Source organism: Osmerus mordax, chromosome 12, assembly GCF_038355195.1.
Source record: "Osmerus mordax isolate fOsmMor3 chromosome 12, fOsmMor3.pri, whole genome shotgun sequence".
Classification (NCBI taxonomy): domain Eukaryota; kingdom Metazoa; phylum Chordata; class Actinopteri; order Osmeriformes; family Osmeridae; genus Osmerus; species Osmerus mordax.
Genome location: NC_090061.1, coordinates 4,203,136 through 4,220,015, shown reverse-complemented (window position 1 = coordinate 4,220,015; position 16,880 = coordinate 4,203,136). Strand labels below are relative to the sequence as shown.

General features: G+C 46.8%; 4 protein-coding genes across 9 annotated transcripts; 3 read left to right on the top strand and 1 right to left on the bottom strand.

Moving 5' to 3' along the window:
* The first annotated feature begins 110 nt into the window (after window positions 1–110).
* rack1 (receptor for activated C kinase 1) lies at window positions 111–3,742 on the top strand. Its single transcript, XM_067247566.1, has 8 exons — window positions 111–315; window positions 921–1,092; window positions 1,566–1,713; window positions 1,828–1,923; window positions 2,256–2,366; window positions 2,793–2,933; window positions 3,206–3,316; window positions 3,633–3,742. Exons 1-8 carry the CDS (start codon window positions 207–209, stop codon window positions 3,696–3,698), a joined length of 954 nt encoding a protein of 317 aa, XP_067103667.1. The 5' UTR covers window positions 111–206; the 3' UTR covers window positions 3,699–3,742.
* Window positions 3,743–4,057: 315 nt separating this feature from the next.
* On the top strand, window positions 4,058–6,944 carry nme5 (NME/NM23 family member 5). Its single transcript, XM_067247832.1, has 6 exons — window positions 4,058–4,110; window positions 4,411–4,597; window positions 4,993–5,198; window positions 5,696–5,796; window positions 6,223–6,341; window positions 6,566–6,944. Exons 2-6 carry the CDS (start codon window positions 4,457–4,459, stop codon window positions 6,632–6,634), a joined length of 636 nt encoding a protein of 211 aa, XP_067103933.1. The 5' UTR covers window positions 4,058–4,110; window positions 4,411–4,456; the 3' UTR covers window positions 6,635–6,944.
* A 305-nt stretch (window positions 6,945–7,249) lies between these two features.
* hnrnpaba (heterogeneous nuclear ribonucleoprotein A/Ba) lies at window positions 7,250–12,019 on the top strand. 4 transcript variants are annotated; one of them, XM_067247326.1, is made up of 9 exons: window positions 7,250–7,290; window positions 7,756–8,069; window positions 8,464–8,632; window positions 8,888–9,046; window positions 9,247–9,378; window positions 9,945–10,035; window positions 10,466–10,630; window positions 10,781–10,866; window positions 11,323–12,019. In XM_067247326.1, the coding sequence occupies exons 2-8, from the start codon at window positions 7,780–7,782 to the stop codon at window positions 10,849–10,851; spliced, it is 1,077 nt and encodes a 358-aa protein (XP_067103427.1). In that variant the 5' UTR covers window positions 7,250–7,290; window positions 7,756–7,779; the 3' UTR covers window positions 10,852–10,866; window positions 11,323–12,019. The 4 variants fall into 4 exon arrangements, with proteins under 4 accessions (XP_067103427.1, XP_067103426.1, XP_067103429.1 ...); XM_067247325.1 differs by having other exon boundaries at window positions 7,250–7,354; XM_067247327.1 differs by having other exon boundaries at window positions 7,274–7,354; window positions 7,761–8,069.
* Window positions 12,020–12,548: 529 nt separating this feature from the next.
* On the bottom strand, window positions 12,549–16,217 carry phykpl (5-phosphohydroxy-L-lysine phospho-lyase). Of its 3 annotated transcripts, XM_067247323.1 has the most exons (12): window positions 16,109–16,217; window positions 15,884–16,002; window positions 15,477–15,636; window positions 15,297–15,371; window positions 15,123–15,210; window positions 14,792–14,908; window positions 14,610–14,692; window positions 14,170–14,395; window positions 13,823–13,977; window positions 13,563–13,652; window positions 13,187–13,317; window positions 12,549–13,019 (listed from the first exon to the last, which is right to left on the bottom strand). In XM_067247323.1, exons 1-12 carry the CDS (start codon window positions 16,165–16,167, stop codon window positions 12,985–12,987), a joined length of 1,338 nt encoding a protein of 445 aa, XP_067103424.1. In that variant the 5' UTR covers window positions 16,168–16,217; the 3' UTR covers window positions 12,549–12,984. The 3 variants fall into 3 exon arrangements, 2 of the variants coding, with proteins under 2 accessions (XP_067103424.1, XP_067103425.1); XM_067247324.1 differs by lacking the exon at window positions 16,109–16,217 and having other exon boundaries at window positions 15,477–15,681; window positions 15,884–15,909; XR_010878020.1 differs by lacking the exons at window positions 12,549–13,019; window positions 13,563–13,652 and having other exon boundaries at window positions 13,279–13,317; window positions 13,705–13,977.
* Window positions 16,218–16,880: the final 663 nt, after the last annotated feature.

Here is a 16,880-nt window from a genome sequence, read left to right as displayed (position 1 = left end):
GAAGCCTTTGAATCCACACGGGCAGGAAAGGGTTACAGCTCGTTCTTCCCAGGATGCTTCACGGCCTGATCGACCCCTCAAATGTTCTGTATCCGGGTTAGACCTTCCTTTTCCGCTGTGCCCAAATGTGAGAGGAGCTAGGGTAACCTAGACCTCAAAATAATCTAAATCCATCCTTCAAGAAGGCACCCTTAAACTTCGCCAAAATGACCGAGCAGATGACTCTTAGGGGGACCCTGAAGGGACACAATGGTTGGGTCACACAGATCGCCACAACTCCTCAGTTTCCCGATATGATTCTGTCTGCATCCCGAGGTAAGCGCTGTTTAGCCCGCAACGGCAACATGGCTCACCCTAGTTCGAATGCCAGCGCGAACTAACTCTCGGTAATTCAAAAGGGAAATGACAAACTGGTGGCGATGTGGAAGAAACCTATCGGAGTTTGTTTTACTACAATGTGTGCACATTAACGGGTAATTTCGCCACCGCTCACAGGACAGTCAAACGAAATCATTTTACCGGTAACGGTAACGCCAGATAGCAACGCACTCATCCTACGCTCCAACGTCAGCGATGCTGACAACGCACATGGGGCTGTAATTCAGACACTAGGGTTTAAGTCTTCCGCGTACAATTGACTTGAACCAGCAAATTGACTCGTACCGGCTGATTTGCAACTAATGGTTTGTAGTCAAACGTTGGCACGGTATATCACGTAGCAGCCAACATTGAAGTGTACTGTGTGAAGGCCCATTCGCTCAATTAGCTACCGGTAGCTAGCTTTCAAGGAGTCGCAACATGGTCAACAGTGCAACTGTCAAGCGAGCTGTGTCATGTACTCCTATGCAATGCATGTCTAACGGACTATTAACAGTTGGTAGCCAGAATGTATTGGACTAACGTCTCCTCTGTTACTTCAGACAAGTCTATCATCATGTGGAAGCTGACCCGTGACGAGACCAACTATGGCATCCCCCAGCGCGCCCTCAAGGGCCATTCTCACTTCGTGAGTGATGTGGTCATCTCCTCCGATGGGCAGTTTGCCCTGTCTGGGTCCTGGGATGGGACCCTCCGCCTGTGGGACCTCACCACGTAAGTCTGGGGAAGGGGGTAAAGAAGACTGAAGAGGAAGGTTTTGAGATGCAGGGGCCATGAGGGGTTTAAGAAGACTGATGAAGGGTGGAAATATGTGGGGAGGTGTAGAGAGAGAATGGAGAGGGTGGACTCATGATCTAGGTTTGTACTTGCATGGTTACTTGAGGGACTGACACACTAGGGTAGGGCTTTGGGTGAGCTGGGTTTCAGTGTGCTGGTTCCTTAGTGATGAAACTTACTAATGCCATCTGCTTCACCATGATGATAAAGAGGCTGTTTCTGAAAGCTGCCACTGCAGTAGGGATGAAATCAGATGCATCAACTGTGAAGATTCTCAAGGTTGCCTTTTAAGCAGAGAACTTAACTTCTACATATCTAATCATGTTCTGGGAAACAAACTGCCAGCAGTGTATGTTCCAAATACGGTATCCCCCCATAACCATGCTCTCTCCTCGTCCTCCCTCCTCCAGTGGCACCACCACCCGCCGCTTCGTGGGTCACACCAAGGACGTCCTCAGCGTGGCCTTCTCTGCCGACAACCGCCAGATCGTGTCTGGTTCTCGGGACAAGACCATCAAGCTGTGGAACACCCTGGGTGTCTGCAAGTACACCATCCAGGTAAGCCTGCTGGGGGGGGGGGGGGCTGTACTGGGGCGATGTAGATCTAGGTCAGAGAACCGTGGATTATTTAGGTTGAACATCCTAACCTTTGACCTCTGTCTGCTCCTATAGGACGAGAGCCACTCTGAGTGGGTGTCCTGCGTGCGCTTCTCCCCCAACAGCAGCAACCCCATCATTGTGTCCTGTGGCTGGGACAAAATGGTCAAGGTACGTCCTCATCCTGGAGGGTTGGTCTCCGTTTAGAGCAAGATGTAAACTAGACTAGGTGGAGATGTTGTGGATTCTCCTGCTTGCTGCAGTCTGCAGAGGGGTGGCCTCTTTGGCCTGGCCAGACGTCCTACCCTGTGATTACATCGTGACATTATTTGCCTGAGCTACAGCTCTGACGACAAGTCCTGCAATGATGAGGGTTCTGGAAACCAGACTACAGCATGTATATCCATCCCATAATAAACAGCCTGTGTGGGAACACCACTAATTCCTCACTTCTCCCTCTCTCCTTCCCTCCTTCTGTCTCTCACCCCCCTCGTCCTTCTCAGGTGTGGAACCTGGCCAACTGCAAGCTGAAGACCAACCACATCGGCCACACAGGCTTCCTGAACACAGTGACCGTCTCTCCTGACGGCTCCCTGTGCGCCTCCGGAGGAAAGGTACCAGCAGGGCGGGGCTAAAGGGGCTGGAGGTCTCACTCAGCCACTAGGGGCCTGTCCTCCCATAGCTGTTCAACGGGCTCTGGAGGTCATCGTCGGGGGCCCCTTGCTGGCTGGTGTTGCTGTGTGTAACGAGTGCAGGTCTCAGTAGTGATGAAACTTACTAATGCCATCTGCTTTACCGTGATGATAAAGAGGCTGTTTCTGAACGCCACCTGCACTTCAATCATGCCAACTCTGTTGGTCCACTCCTTATGCTAACACACTAAGATCAATGGAGCGTATTGGATTACCTGTGGTTAACTGCTAGGCTAACTGCAAGATGACTGTCTTGCAGGCCTTTGAGGCTGTAGTTTCCTCCTAACGGTGTACCTGGACATACACTTGTGACAGTGAACACGTCACTAACTTCCTCTCCCTCATTAGGACGGCCAGGCCATGCTGTGGGACCTGAACGAGGGCAAGCATCTGTACACCCTGGACAGTGGTGACAACATCAATGCTCTGTGCTTCAGCCCCAACCGCTACTGGCTCTGTGCTGCCACCGGACCTAGCATCAAGATCTGGGTGAGACATGGACACACACACACACAATGTTGTCCTTGTGTTTTTCATGTGATGAAATGGGAGAGGCCGTGATGGAAACTTTCATTTGCCAGCTGTATTTCTGTGATGATAAAGAGGCTGTTTCTGAGCCCTCACTGCCTAAACAAGACCAGTATTCAAATACGGTTACATCACATTAACAGATGTTACTGTAACATACATAGCTATTGGAGATTACACCGTAGAAGTAGTTGCTGCTCTGAACTTCATGAATCTTGTGTCTCGGGGTGCAGGATCTGGAGGGGAAGATCATCGTGGATGAGCTCAGACAGGAAGTGATCAGCTCCAACAGCAAGGCCGAGCCCCCCCAGTGCACCTCTCTGGCCTGGTCTGCTGATGGACAGGTACGCCTGCCGCTTACTACGTCTGAACATCCTAAAGCAAAATATGCAAAGGAAAATTGAAGTCTCAATCGTCATATGTTGAGCCTCGTGTAGAAAAATCCCTGGTCAGATTCTGTCCATTTTGTCTTCCTCTGTCTCCCCTGTTGATTATAACGATTCACTTAAAACTTCTGAGGTTCACTGGTGACACTCCTGCAAATATGAGGGGGAGATGGAGTACTGTAAACGTAAAATATTTTTGGAAGACCACATTGAAATTGGAAAACTCAATACTGGGATGAAGTTTAACCAGTTTGATCATCTTTCTCCTTCACAGACCCTGTTTGCTGGCTACACTGACAACCTGATCAGAGTGTGGCAGGTCACCATTGGAACCCGATAAGAACTTTTCTCAGAAATGAATAAAAAAAGACAGTTTTAAAGGAATTTTGTTGTTGTTGTTATGACTTTAAATGGCGTGAACAGAAATGTACATTTAATGGGAGGATTGAATGGTACCAGACATGAATTTGCTTCAGATCTGCCTTAGCGGCTTCTGGAATTGTGATGGCGATTCACTGTTTATGTATGCATGTACACAAGACCCAGGGGTGCGTCCCAATACTGCTACCATGCTATTTGGTATGTAACGCTAAATGTTAAAACCTGGGGTTGTGGATATTGGGGGACGGACAGAAATCTAAAATGGCCAGGACGTCATCGACCCACGCGGCTCGCCGTCGCCGTATGTATCCTAGCAACGGTTAACATTGTATGATGAAGTAGCTTGACAGTTTGAGAAACTAGGAACTGAAGTGAGTAAATGCTATTTCCGTTATTATGGCGTTGTAAATTAGATCGCTGTGTTAATGCAAATTTATTTAGGTCTAAATGTCTTTGTAAACAAGTGTCTCGCGAAAATGTTTGAAGTTGTATTCATGTCTAGTACTAGCGTGAGGTTGTCTACAGTAGCTAGCTCTAGCTCAGTAACATTTAATTAAGTTTAAAGACTTACTGTAGCATTTCAATTACGGTAGCTAGATTTGCGCTATTTTAACTATCATCCGCCTTAAATTAATCGCGTACTCTGTTGCTGGCTACCGACTCGGTGGCAGCGCACATAGCCTAGCTACAACTGTCCTACTAGACCTAGTAGGGAAAATGGATGGAACGCCGAAACATCCGATGCGGGCCCCACGTATATACGTGGAGAGAACATTGGCACTGATCAAGCCCGACGTCATCCATAAGGCCGAGGAGATCGAAGACATCATTCTGAGGTCTGGGTTCACCATCCTACAGGTTGGTCTCTGTTCACAAATGTTGCGCAGCTGTCGAGACACATTTCTTAAGGTTATGTTGGTAAACAGAGTGTAGTCAAAGTGACAAGCAGGCCCCTAACCCTAGTCTTCTGAAAACGATGTTTGAGTCTCCTGCTCAATGCTGGTCAGTTGTTAGCCAAGCCTACTGAATTTAGACTACTAGCTTTGGGTTTCAATTTCAGAATGTGTGGCAATGACTGCCAGAGGGCGTAGATGGGGATATATAGGTCAATGGATTTCGGTTCATCAGTAGACTTGGTCGGGGCTTAGCGCAGATGTCACAGCTGTGTCAGTATATTGCAGTTCCCTACAACAAACATTTCCTCTGCGTTGATTGTTCTGCGTATGTCTGTATGTCGTCTTAATCCTGTCCAGAAGCGCAAGCTGCAGCTGACCCCAGAGCAGTGCAGTGACTTCTATGCAGAGCAGTATGGGAAGTTGTTCTTCCCCAGTCTGACGGCCTTCATGAGCTCAGGCCCCATCATCGCCATGACGCTGGCACGGCAGCAGGCCATCGCTCACTGGAAGGCTCTCATTGGTCCCGTCAACAGCACCAAGGCCAGGGAGACGCATCCTGAATGGTCAGTTCGGTGTTGGGGACCCTGACCCCTGTAACAGGACCAGGGTTTGAGGCAGGAATGCTGCCAGCTAGTGTTTAATTTACATTTACATTTAGTCATTTAGCAGACGCTCTTATCCAGAGCGACTTACAGTAAGTACAGGGACATTCCCCCGAGGCAAGTAGGGTGAAGTGCCTTGCCCAAGGACACAACGTCATTTGCACGGCCGGGAATCGAACCAGCGACCTTCTGATTACTAGCCCGATTCTCTAACCGCTCAGCCACTTGACTAATTAAGAGACTTCATATTAGGGGGTTCCTGAATGACATCCTATAGCAATGTCCATCTAAAAATAGATGCCTAGTATTAAGAGTTAGCAAGCAGTAACATTTTAACTACAGTACTGTTTACTGTAGCTTACTGTAACTCCGGTCAATGTGCTGTATGTGCAGCTTGCATGGTGTTCGTTGTTTTTAATGACTGCTTTGGTAACAGCCGTGTTGGATGTGTCCCACAGTCTGCGAGCCAAATATGGCACCTCTGACCTTCGGAACGCACTGCATGGCAGCGAAGCATTCTCCTCTGCAGAGAGCGAGATCAAGTTCATGTTCCCCAAGTGTGAGTGAAACAGACCGACACGATTCTCTCGCTCTCTGTCTCTCTCTCAAACACACACAGCTAAACACAAAAGAGAACAATCTCTTCTCGTCCGCACTAGCCATGCTTTCAACATGACACACACTGAAGTATTAGTATAACATGTCTCTGTGTAGTGATGTGTGTGTGGGGGTGTGTCTGTCTCTGTGTGTGTGTGTGTGTGTGTGTGTAGGGAGTCAGGTGGCTGAGTGGTGAGGGAATCGGGCTAGTAATCCGAAGGTTGCCAGTTCGATTCCCGGTCATGCCAACTGACGTTGTGTCCTTGGGCAAGGCACTTCACCCTACTTGCCTCGGGGGGAATGTCCCTGTACTTACTGTAAGTCGCTCTGGATAAGAGCGTCTGCTAAATGACTAAATGTAAATGTGTGTGCGCGTGTGTGTATCCAGCCGTGATTGAGCCCATCCCAATGGCAGAGGCGGCTCAAGACTACCTGTTCAGGTTTGTGAGCCCCACTTTGCTGAGTGGACTGACTGAGCTCTGCAAGCAGAAGCCTGCGGACCCCTATGTGAGTAACACAGCAGGCCCAGCACCCTGACAGACGCCCAACAGGCTGTACTATAGAGACAATATAGACACTGACCCGTAATACAGGGCGCCAGGACTCATCAGGAGCAAGGTCATTGTGAATAGGGGATCATAGGTAGCCCATGCAGCGCTCTCTGACTCACCTGTTTGCATCCGGTCTTTGTTGTTTGTTTGTTGTTGTTTTTTCTTCCTCTGCTCATCCAGACCTGGCTCGCTGATTGGCTGATCAAGAACAATCCAAACAAGCCGAACGTGAATGACGGAGCAGAGTGACAGCAGAGCTCATTGATAGAGGACAACATCTCGGTTTTAATTGGTCAACGGGATAGAATGAACTGCTCTCTGTCTTCACAGATCTGGTTACTATGTATTGTTTTAAAAGGAAATTAGATGGTTAGTGTAATGATGATGACATAAGAGTTTAATAGTCTGGGTTGGTTGACTACACATATATTTATGTGTTCTGTACAGTATGTTAGTGCACAGTTAGGGTTATGTTTTTTACACTGACATGTTCTGACTTGATCGAATGTTTACAAAATCTTATGTTATTGCTGCAAATAAAATTAGTTTTTATTAACTGTCAAGTATATATATTTAATGACATTTTCAATGCAACATGTGGCCATTTCCTGATCTTAACAGGTTGCTCTAAAGTTCTTTTAGTTTTGCAAGTCGTTGCTCCAAGAATGTACCCAAAAGCAGAAAAGGTACTGAAAGTTCCAATGTGTAAGGGGCGTCTACATTTGTTGTGAAAAATGAATGGGTGTCTGCAATTGGTGCTGGCTATGATTGACAGATTTTGGGATCAAATCAAGGGCTCAGTAGCTGAAAGGTCTTTTTTTTTGTACCGGTACTATAAAACCAACCACGAGTTGGCGTTGTATGGGAGAATCCATCTTGAAGAGCCTTCTCCGATTGTGTGATCAGTAAGCAGCTATTTGTGGCTTATTTTGCATCTATATCGCTTGTTTTCATTATTTAAATTATTGTGTAAGTATAATTATACTATCTGGTTGCATTATTGTGTATTTGACAAATGCTTGCCATTTCTGTTTCTGTAACAAAACGCATTAGCGTGCGCGGCCTCTGCATTACGTAACTATGATTTGAGTAGTACGTTCATTGGTTTATGAGCGCGATACAAGCTTGTTACATTGTTTCTCGGTCTCAGAGAACGGGATACTTTCTGACAACATTGTTTCATTATGCGATCGCAACGCCCCTTCCTACACCGAAAACATGGCTTTCTGAGAATGTATGGGAGACTGTCTTGCCTGCCAAAATGGTGGGGGGAAATGTATGCATCGGCATAGCATAAATGGCGAAGCATGTACTGCTAGTGGGGCTTACATAATGGTAGCTCTTTTGTAACGTTATTTCGCTTTATTCAGGATAGAAAGGGAACATAATACAAAATGTCTGACACCGAGCAACAGTTGATGGAAACATCAGAAAACGGACACGAAGGGGAAGAGGCAGAGGATTTTAACGGAGCCGGGCCCACGGAAGAAGAGACCGAAGAGGCGGTGAATGAAGGCGAAGAGGAGGCAGTGCCCGAAGCTTGTGCGGACGAGGGTGTTGAAGACGACGGGGTAGAGGAAGAGGCAGAGGCAGAGACGACGGAAACACTCGAGGGGGAAGGATCGCAGAACGGTGCCTCTGAAGGCGGACAGATCAACGCCAGCAAAGGCGAGGAAGATGCGGGGTGAGTAGAGCGATGGGTGGTGTTCAGATCAGCAGAGCTCTAATGGGTCGCCTTCTCTCTTTGTTCAGTCGGGCTTTGTGTTGGCGCCATGTGCGAAGCGGAGGGGGGATGGGCACTTTAGACAGGCTGCAAATGTAGCGCCCCGAACGATTAACATCATTCTAGGGGAGATTAATTGGGCAGTGTTGCGAGATCCTTTCGACTATAATTATTTTGAAATGCCATAGCTTGTAAGCAAATGTAACGATGGTTATAATCAGTGTTGGTGCCCTCTGCATGTCCACCGATAGGCGACTATAAAAACAGATGTGCAGTGTTTCAGAACGCCCCCTCCCCCCCATTTAATAGGATCAGTCAAATTAATTAATCCCCTTTTTTATTTATTTTTCTTCAGAAAAATGTTTGTCGGTGGTCTCAGTTGGGACACAAGTAAGAAGGATCTCAAAGACTACTTCTCTAAATTCGGTGAGGTGACAGACTGCACCATAAAGATGGACCAGCAGACAGGCCGGTCAAGAGGCTTCGGGTTCATCCTCTTCAAAGAAGCGGTCAGCGTAGACAAGGTGAGCAGGCCTCCTAAGATGAGAAAGTTTCAATAGTACACAATGTTCTGGTGCAAGTCATTGGCCAGCGCATGGCCAGAACTGGCTGTTAACCTCATGTGGACAATCGTACACTAGTGGCTTGTACCACAGGATGTAAAAGTGTCCATAGTACTCAATGTTCTGCTTAATAATGAGAAGCTGTGGGTCATTGTGACCACTGGGAACTGCCGTGGGGTTGTCTTTCCTGAGTGGAGTGTCTCCCTCCTCCACTAGGTGCTGGAACAGAAGGAGCACAGACTAGACGGCAGACAGATTGACCCCAAGAAGGCCATGGCCATGAAGAAAGAGCCTGTGAAGAAGATCTTCGTAGGAGGCCTCAACCCAGACACAGACAAGGACGTCATCCAGGAGTACTTTGGAACCTTCGGAGAGGTACATTGTGTTGCCTCCTGGTATGAAATGCGCTATATAAATAAAATGTGATTTGATGCGGAATGCTGGGCCGGGGGGGGGTCGTGTGGATGTGTCATGTTTGAGAAGACTCTCATGCAGGGAATGGGAAAGACTGCGCCAGCCAGGGTTGACAGCGGCGTTGAACGGCCGTTGTGTGTTTTCGCCCCGTGCTCTTGCAGATCGAGACCATTGAGCTACCTCAGGACCCAAAGACGGAGAAGAGGAGGGGGTTCGTTTTCATCACGTACAAGGAGGAGGGTCCAGTGAAGAAAGTGCTCGAAAAGAAATTCCACAACGTCAGTGGATCGAAGGTGAGCCGCCCACAAGCGGACCAGATGGGTGGGCCCACTGTGGAATGTGCCAGGACTGTGCCAGTGTGAAAGCTTTCTTAGCCTGGGGCTAAGGGCAGTTTGAAAAGCCTAACACTGGCACAATCCCGGCACATTCCACAGTGGGCTAACCCCGACTTTAGCCTAGTCCTGCTCCGGCGACGGGTTAGCTCGCCATCCCCTGACAATTGGCTGAACACAGGGCTTTAGGTTAACCCTGGATTAACAATGCGTGTGTGAAAATGGGCTTAGATATCCCCAGGGGGTCAACTCTTAGCATAGGGCTATCGTGGGCTGAGAATATGCAGTGTGACATGGCTGAGGGTGGCCCAGGTGACCTTGGGGCAGACGCAGAAAGTCCTGCTGTAAAGCGTTGTCTGTGGCGACCGGTTGTCTGTGGCGACCGGTTGTCTGTGGCGACCGGTTGTCTGTGGCGACCGGTTGTCTTCAGGGGTGATGAAGTAACAGGAGACACTTTGGCTGTTACCTGACAAAGATGCATGAACAACATATTCCTGTTCAGTGAGCCCGTGTTGTTCTTGTTCCAGTGTGAGATCAAGATCGCCCAGCCCAAAGAGGTGTACCAGCAGCAGCAGTTTGGTGGTCGTGGAGGAGGACGAGGAGGCCGAGGGCGAGGAGGTGAGGAACACCAAGCTGTAACTTAAGGGGGAGCTGAGGGGCACGAACACTAAAGGAGGATAAATACAGTTATTTCTGTGGTCCACAAAGCTATTTGATGTCAGTCTAGCCGTCTGTTTGGACAAGATTCCAACCTGACCCGGTTACTGGTGTAGGGATTAGGATTAGTTTATTACATGATAACAAACCCCAATTCCTTGATATTCAAAGTAATGCAACGATAACCAGCCTGGCTGTGGTGTAGATGTCCTGCTGACACACCCCCTCAGTCTGTGCTGGAACTTTGCCAGATGGATGATACAGGGCTTGTAAATACAGCTTCCAGAATTATATTTAGATCTGTTAGTTTGAAAGTGATCGTGGTAAGCTGCTGGTGTGATCCTTCGAGATTACATTAACCTTTAACCCCTGCCGCCTGTACCGTCCTCAGGTCAGGGTCAGAACTGGAACCAAGGTTACAACAACTACTGGAACCAAGGTTACGGTAACCAAGGTTACGGCTACGGGGGACAGCAGGGCTACGGCGGATACGGTGGCTATAGCAACTACGACTACTCGGCTGGTTACTACGGCTACGGGGGTGGTTATGACTACAGTAAGCGCTAACCGCCCAAAAAAAAAAAAACGTCAACAAAAAACAACAAAACAAAACCTTTAAAAAAAAAAAAAAAAAACTGAAAAGAACCTTTTGTTGGTCCTTTTGTGGTTCAGAAGAACTCAGTCCGTTTTTCTCTTGTCCTCCCAGACCAGGGAAATACAAGCTATGGAAAAACTCCAAGACGTGGAGGCCACCAGAGTAGCTACAAGCCATACTGATCACATGTAGTGCAGGTATGCATTTTTGCATCATCTATGGTGATATGACAATCTAGCTGTAACCATTTGTGCCTTTTTGACTCCAAAATTTCTCCATCTAGTCTTAAACCCATTCAAACGTGCGTTCTAGGGGGCTTTAAGGGGGGGTGGGAGCCGGGGGAGGTGGGGGGTAGGGGTGTCATTAGTGATGGATTCATTCCATGTGCCGACCATCTAAGATGCATCCCTACTACACTACTGGATCAATAAGGGTTGAGGTGGTGGTGGATAGGGCTGGTCAGTGGGGGCCCGAGGTGTGGCAGCTAGACGTCATGTCCCTGTGGATGGTCACCCTCCATGTGTGTCTCGTTACCTGGCCTTGTTCCAACTCATAACTCATAAACGTCATGGTGTCTTGTCTTCACTACTAAAATTTTTTTTGCCACTGGTGTTTTCTCAGTAACTGTGAGCACCATTGTTTTCCCTCTCAAGGTCTAAAGTAAGATAGGAGGATGATCCCGTGGTCCAGCCACAGCCAACACGGGGTCTGGCTTTTCCTTTGGAGTTGGCAGAAATTTGGACTCATGCTCCATTTGTACAGATCAAGTGAGGAACTGGGGAAGCAAATGTCACTTTTCCACTTTTTATTTTATATTGTTTAGTGTCCATTTACATTTCCAGCAATGGAAGTGTTATTTTTACTGTACTTTTTGGTACCTTTTTGAATCTAATGTATTGTATGGTTGTATTTTACATGTCTACTGGAATTACCAACAAGCCGGAACAGAGCTTTCAAAGCTTATAAAATAAAACAATTTAGTTTTCTTATTTTTTTTTTCTTTGGTGTTTCTAGACTTAGATTATTTGTTCCAGTGCGAGTGTTCAGACACAGGTTGCATGGCTTCAGAGTGGGGTGAGGAAAGATGAGGGATTTAAAAAACGAATCAAAAGGTTTCATTGTAAGCTTGTCTAGTGAATGTTTGCAGTTGGCTAGTAGACAAGGACAACCCGCAATTGTTTTTTGGCTTTTAAGGAGATTTTTTTTTTTTTCCCCATCTTGTGTAATTTTTAAAGTGGCTTTACTAGTGTTACTACGACGACCGAGCGCAAGCCTGCTAATGTACGACTGGATACTCATTCCTCTAGTGTCTTGGGCAAATTGGTAGAAATAAACATTTGGTTTATATTACACGTGGACCCTTTTGTTATTATTTATAAACCTAATGCTAATGTGGTTAATGTTAAATGCTTTAACTGTTAAATGGCTTGCTTGTCTTGTCTTTATTGGTAATGTTAAATGCTCTGCTGATGCCCCTATGGGAAGTGGAGAAAGAGAAGTCTTCGCTGGCAGCAGGATAACTGGTCAGAATGGGTGACAGTTGAGTTCGTATCCTCGCCCCACTAGCTGATTGAAACCTGCTATATGTGGATGGTAAAACGACAGCACTGGGTGTGTTTAGAGGTGACTGATTCCAGGATGTAGTCGTTGTCCTCTGGTAAGTGTCTCCCCTCACCCTACCCCCTACCCCCCATCTATGGCTCTTCCTGCCCACAGTGAAGTCTGTCATGTGACCGTGTCGCTGAGGGCGGACACTAATGGATGCAATAAGGTGTTTGCTGTGGTCTACTGAGCAGATGTCTCCCCTTTTTACCCCTCACAGTAGCGCCCTATCCAGTTCCAGTCTATACCTCTACCAGTTGCATGAGAAACAGAGGGAATGTGTTTCATGTTTATTTTTAATCATTCATGGTATAAAACGTACACAGTGTTCCGGTATGACAAACCTGCCTTTTGTTGACAAAATGTCATCAGTGGCCTTAATTTCTTAGTTCCTCTTAGAACATACAAGATATTGGTGATTGCATATGGCTTTATCCACCATTTAGGTGATCAATAGCTGTGAAAGACAATCGCGATATGGTCTGGAGAAGTTCACTTTGGTTCTGTCATGTGAATGTTAACTTTTTAGATAGGAATCATTTTAAAAATGGTGTTTGGTGCCGTCTGTGACGAAGCTCTTTGTCTCAGGAGTGATGTGAGACGCCCTCCTTCATCCAGTTCTCTACCTCTCAACCTGATGAATGTGACCAACTCACAATGTCTGACTGATGCCATTAAATTTTTCTACAGGTTTTTTGCAAACCTTAGATGTCTCACTTGTCCAGTTTGTCTGCGTTGGTCTCCATGTCTGGAAGATAACGTACAGCTGGGAGTCACACACGGGTCCACAACAACTGATGCACATCTACTCTACAGCTCGTCTGTAGTCATGCAAGTCAGTAAGGTGATCATAGCATGTAACAGTCTTTACATGTAGTTACTGATCAGTTGAATGTACTGTGTATGTTTTGGTACCTGTGAGAATGAGATCGATGTGGTGAGCCACCAGCTCTGCGTCCTTCATGCTGAAGCACATGGGGGGCTTGAACTTCACCACGTTCTCCCAGGGCCCGTCCGTACTCACACAGATCCTCTGCAGCTTCAGCCTGGCCCAGAACAGGAGAGACCTCAGGACTTGTCTGTTTACAATCCTCCCACCATGGTAATAATGTGACCGACATTAAGGATGGATCACAACTGCGTATCAAAGTACCTTTGGATTCAGAAGATATGAGTAGTACTTGATTTTAAATGCACATGGTGTTGAAACCTAGCTAGAAACAGATGAGGGGTGTTTGGCTGAGTACTTAAAGATTGTCCACGTGTGACCTGTTGCAGTATGACCTCTCACCTCTGGACCACCTGTGCAGCGGCTTCTGTAGCAGGGGTCCGCTGGTCTCGGTCAGTCACCAGCTCCAGACCCACAAACAGACCCACACCCCTGCCCGCCCACACACAACACATCACACACAAGCGAAGATGTGACCGTATACCTGTATTCGTAAAAAAACGTGGCCAAAAAGTGTCCATTGAAATGTCAAAATGTGGCGTCCATCAGGCTCAGGCCTGTAGTCATCCCATTCGAGATGGGGGTCACCTGTTTGCCCTCACCTAACGTCCCCAATGGACAGGTGCTTGGTCTGCAGCTGCGCCAGCAGCTGTTTAAGGTGGCCTCCAACACGGGTGGAGTTTCCCCTTAGGTCCTCCTTCTCGATTACATCCAGAACCGCCAGCCCGATGGCACATGAGACCGGGTTTCCCCCAAACTGGACACACAGTCAAATACTCAACACCACATCTGTGATTAGTACTCAACAATCAGCAAGACTGTAGAGTGCAGCCTGTTTGGTCAAATTATAATCGGAAAGGTTTCGGTTGTAAATCAACAAACGTAGAAGTTAAATAGAAAACGATTCCCAGCTCTGGTTGAGGTCCTCTACTGATGGTAGCAGTGTTACCGTATTGAAGTACTCGACTCCGTTAGCTGTGAATGCCGCAGCGATTTCCTCGGTGGTTACCACGCAGGCCAGGGGGTGCCCGTTGCCCATCGGCTTCCCCATGGTGACGATGTCCGGGCAGAAGACCCCGCCCTCCATCTGGAAGGCCCAGAAGTGGCTCCCGACACGCCCGAAGCCAGTCTGCACCTCGTCCGCCACGAACACCCCTCCCGCAGAACGCACGTATCTGTGGAGTGAGACAGATGACGATTGATTGGTCAATCAAAAACACATCGATGAGCCTTAACAAACAAGGGCAGGAAACACACCAGCCCACTCTGTCACACATTTACAATCACACCCAGGGTTGGATAGACTGGAAGTTGGAAGACTCTTTTCCTGTGTTCTTAGGACGTGTCTTCAGAAGAGGAAAAGGTAGTGCTGTGTTTACAAAGACCTACTCTGCTACTTTTGTTGAGTATCCTGAGGGCAGAATGATCTGGCCTCCGACACTGGGCAATGATTCAGCGAAGAACGCAGAAACCTGTGGAACAGTTACAGCTGTTATAAATGGTTATAAAAATCTTTCCCAACTGCACGATGATATCCTATGCTCGAGCTGTCGCACTGCTTTGAGTCTCACCTTGCGACCTTTTAGGTGGACCTGGTCGATCAAGTCCTTGACTGTGTCAGCGTAGGCCTGGGCGGGGTCGGGGTGGTCCTCTCTGTACAGCCCCCTGTAGGTGTCTGGCAACGGGGCCTGGAGAGACACGTGCCAGACTCACGACAAAGCACAACGAAAATAAGCTAACTCGATAGGTTATAAATACTTGAAGCAGTAGCTGGTTCAAACCAAGTGAGTGGATTTTCAGTGCTTTGATGAATGAGACGTTTTTAGAGTAAGCAGTTTGTCTGGTCTGATTAGAGCTGCTGTAACAGTGTTATAGATGTTGGTGTGTGAGCGTCTTACACACCACGTGAACCCAGTCTTTCTGTCCAGACAGCTTCCGGAACTTGTATGGACTGATGTCAATGAGCGACATCAGGTGGCCATGGTAGGCACTGAGAGAAGAGGGGAGAGAAGAAAAAATGTGATGTATCTGAGGGATTTTATTTGACTGGTGTGGCATCTAAACGAGTCAACATACTGGTCGAGCACTATGACGTCTTCATGCTGGGTATACTGATGAGCCAACCGCAAGGCCAGGTCATTGGCCTCCGACCTGTTAGTAAAAATACACCCAAAAATCGTGTCATATACACCATTTTTGGTGTTATAATGACTATGTTATGGATTTATAACTGTCCATGGGACAATCATTGCCTACCCTGAGTTGACGAAATAGAAGACGCACAGTTTCTCGGGAAGAGTGGCAGCGAGACGGCTGGCGTACCGCACTATGTTGTCGTGCAGGAACCGTGTATTTGCGTTCAGCTGCTCCATCTGTGTAGCAGCCGCTTGTGTGACACTGGGGTGACAGTGACCCACTGTAGATGTATGTTAACAACAACAGTAGGCAACAGTAGAGGGCACTGTTACACAACATCACGTTATTGCTGAGTGCTATTTTGTATTCAATTTATTTGTTTTGCTGTTGCAGCGTTTACGACGTTACAAGCCTACAACTGTATCAGTCAGACAACGGGTTGGGAGCAGAGGGCTTAGGCTATTAGTAAGTTACAGTAATTTAAACCGGTACCGAAGTAGACTGGCTACTTGTCATGGAGCTCTTACCGTGTTGAACGTTACTGATACAGTCCAAGTATTGCATGTCATTCTCGTCATATAGGTACTGTCCTCGAGCTTTAACTATCTTCACAGGATCGTCGGAATAAAAGAGTCTACACGATTGGCTGCATGGAGACAAACACAAAAGCACAAACCGCTGACATGATTCTATTTGTTTAAAACTACTTGGTTTGACGGTGCAATCATTATAATCATTAGCCTACAACATACCCGATGAATTTCTTCCTCATTGCAAGGGTCTGGTTCTTGTGGAAAATTTGTAACTCCATACTGCCACGAACGTTTTCCAGGTTTTGAGAAGGCACTATGACATTAGTAAAATAAAGTCGAGGGGGGGAAAGACAGGTTTGATTCACTGCAAATCCTTGAACTTTATCATGCGCCGTAACATCGATTACGCATGCGTCAATGATGCTTTTATGACTGCTTTCGCAAAGTCATAAAGTCTAAATTAATCTAGCTGTCTGTGCATTTTGGTACTCTGCTACTATTTTTGAATCTTATTTACCGACTTGTAACTAGCCTATATAGTTTGTTTGTAGCCTAATGGTACAGTTGAGGCTGTCATCTTAGTCATTGAAACTACAATACCCAGTTCTTGCTGTTTGCTCTCAGATTTCTAAAGAAAATAAATATGCGTTTATTTGTGTATGAATGTTAAGTGGAGGTTGGATAACGTTTTTTCCAACGTTTTTTTTACACGTACAGTGTAGCCTACGTTGCATTTTTATCTATTTTACACCTAAGCTAAATACTTGTTTTTACTTTAACATCGTGGAAATACCATCTGGAATGAAGAAGGGACAACTCTCAAGAGCAGACGAAATGTATTATGTGGATTTCGATCTTTCTTCAAACAATAGATTGATTTTCCTCTTTATTGAATAATAAAGTACACGCGTGTCATATAGTTTGGGGTTGTTGTTTTCTTAAACAACAAACATACTTTTTACGTTGTAACCATCCCTCTCGATTGGTTTCT

What these genes read in the sequence shown, in the direction of transcription:
- rack1 (XM_067247566.1), top strand. Translation starts at nt 207, where the DNA reads ATGACCGAGCAGATGACTCTTAGGGGGACCCTGAAGGGACACAATGGT. An exon ending in GCTGGGACAAAATGGTCAAG is followed by an intron (nt 1,924 to 2,255) that starts GTACGTCCTCAT and finishes CGTCCTTCTCAG; the next exon opens with GTGTGGAACCTGGCCAACTG. An exon ending in GACCTAGCATCAAGATCTGG is followed by an intron (nt 2,934 to 3,205) that starts GTGAGACATGGA and finishes CTCGGGGTGCAG; the next exon opens with GATCTGGAGGGGAAGATCAT.
- nme5 (XM_067247832.1), top strand. Translation starts at nt 4,457, where the DNA reads ATGGATGGAACGCCGAAACATCCGATGCGGGCCCCACGTATATACGTG. An exon ending in CAAGTTCATGTTCCCCAAGT is followed by an intron (nt 5,797 to 6,222) that starts GTGAGTGAAACA and finishes GTGTGTATCCAG; the next exon opens with CCGTGATTGAGCCCATCCCA. An exon ending in AGAAGCCTGCGGACCCCTAT is followed by an intron (nt 6,342 to 6,565) that starts GTGAGTAACACA and finishes CTGCTCATCCAG; the next exon opens with ACCTGGCTCGCTGATTGGCT.
- hnrnpaba (XM_067247326.1), top strand. Translation starts at nt 7,780, where the DNA reads ATGTCTGACACCGAGCAACAGTTGATGGAAACATCAGAAAACGGACAC. An exon ending in AAAGGCGAGGAAGATGCGGG is followed by an intron (nt 8,070 to 8,463) that starts GTGAGTAGAGCG and finishes ATTTTTCTTCAG; the next exon opens with AAAAATGTTTGTCGGTGGTC. An exon ending in ACAACGTCAGTGGATCGAAG is followed by an intron (nt 9,379 to 9,944) that starts GTGAGCCGCCCA and finishes TTCTTGTTCCAG; the next exon opens with TGTGAGATCAAGATCGCCCA.
- phykpl (XM_067247323.1), bottom strand. Translation starts at nt 16,167, where the DNA reads ATGGAGTTACAAATTTTCCACAAGAACCAGACCCTTGCAATGAGGAAG. An exon ending in ATGAGGAAGAAATTCATCGG is followed by an intron (nt 16,003 to 16,108) that starts GTATGTTGTAGG and finishes GTCTCCATGCAG; the next exon opens with CCAATCGTGTAGACTCTTTT. An exon ending in TCCACCTAAAAGGTCGCAAG is followed by an intron (nt 14,693 to 14,791) that starts GTGAGACTCAAA and finishes ACTGTTCCACAG; the next exon opens with GTTTCTGCGTTCTTCGCTGA.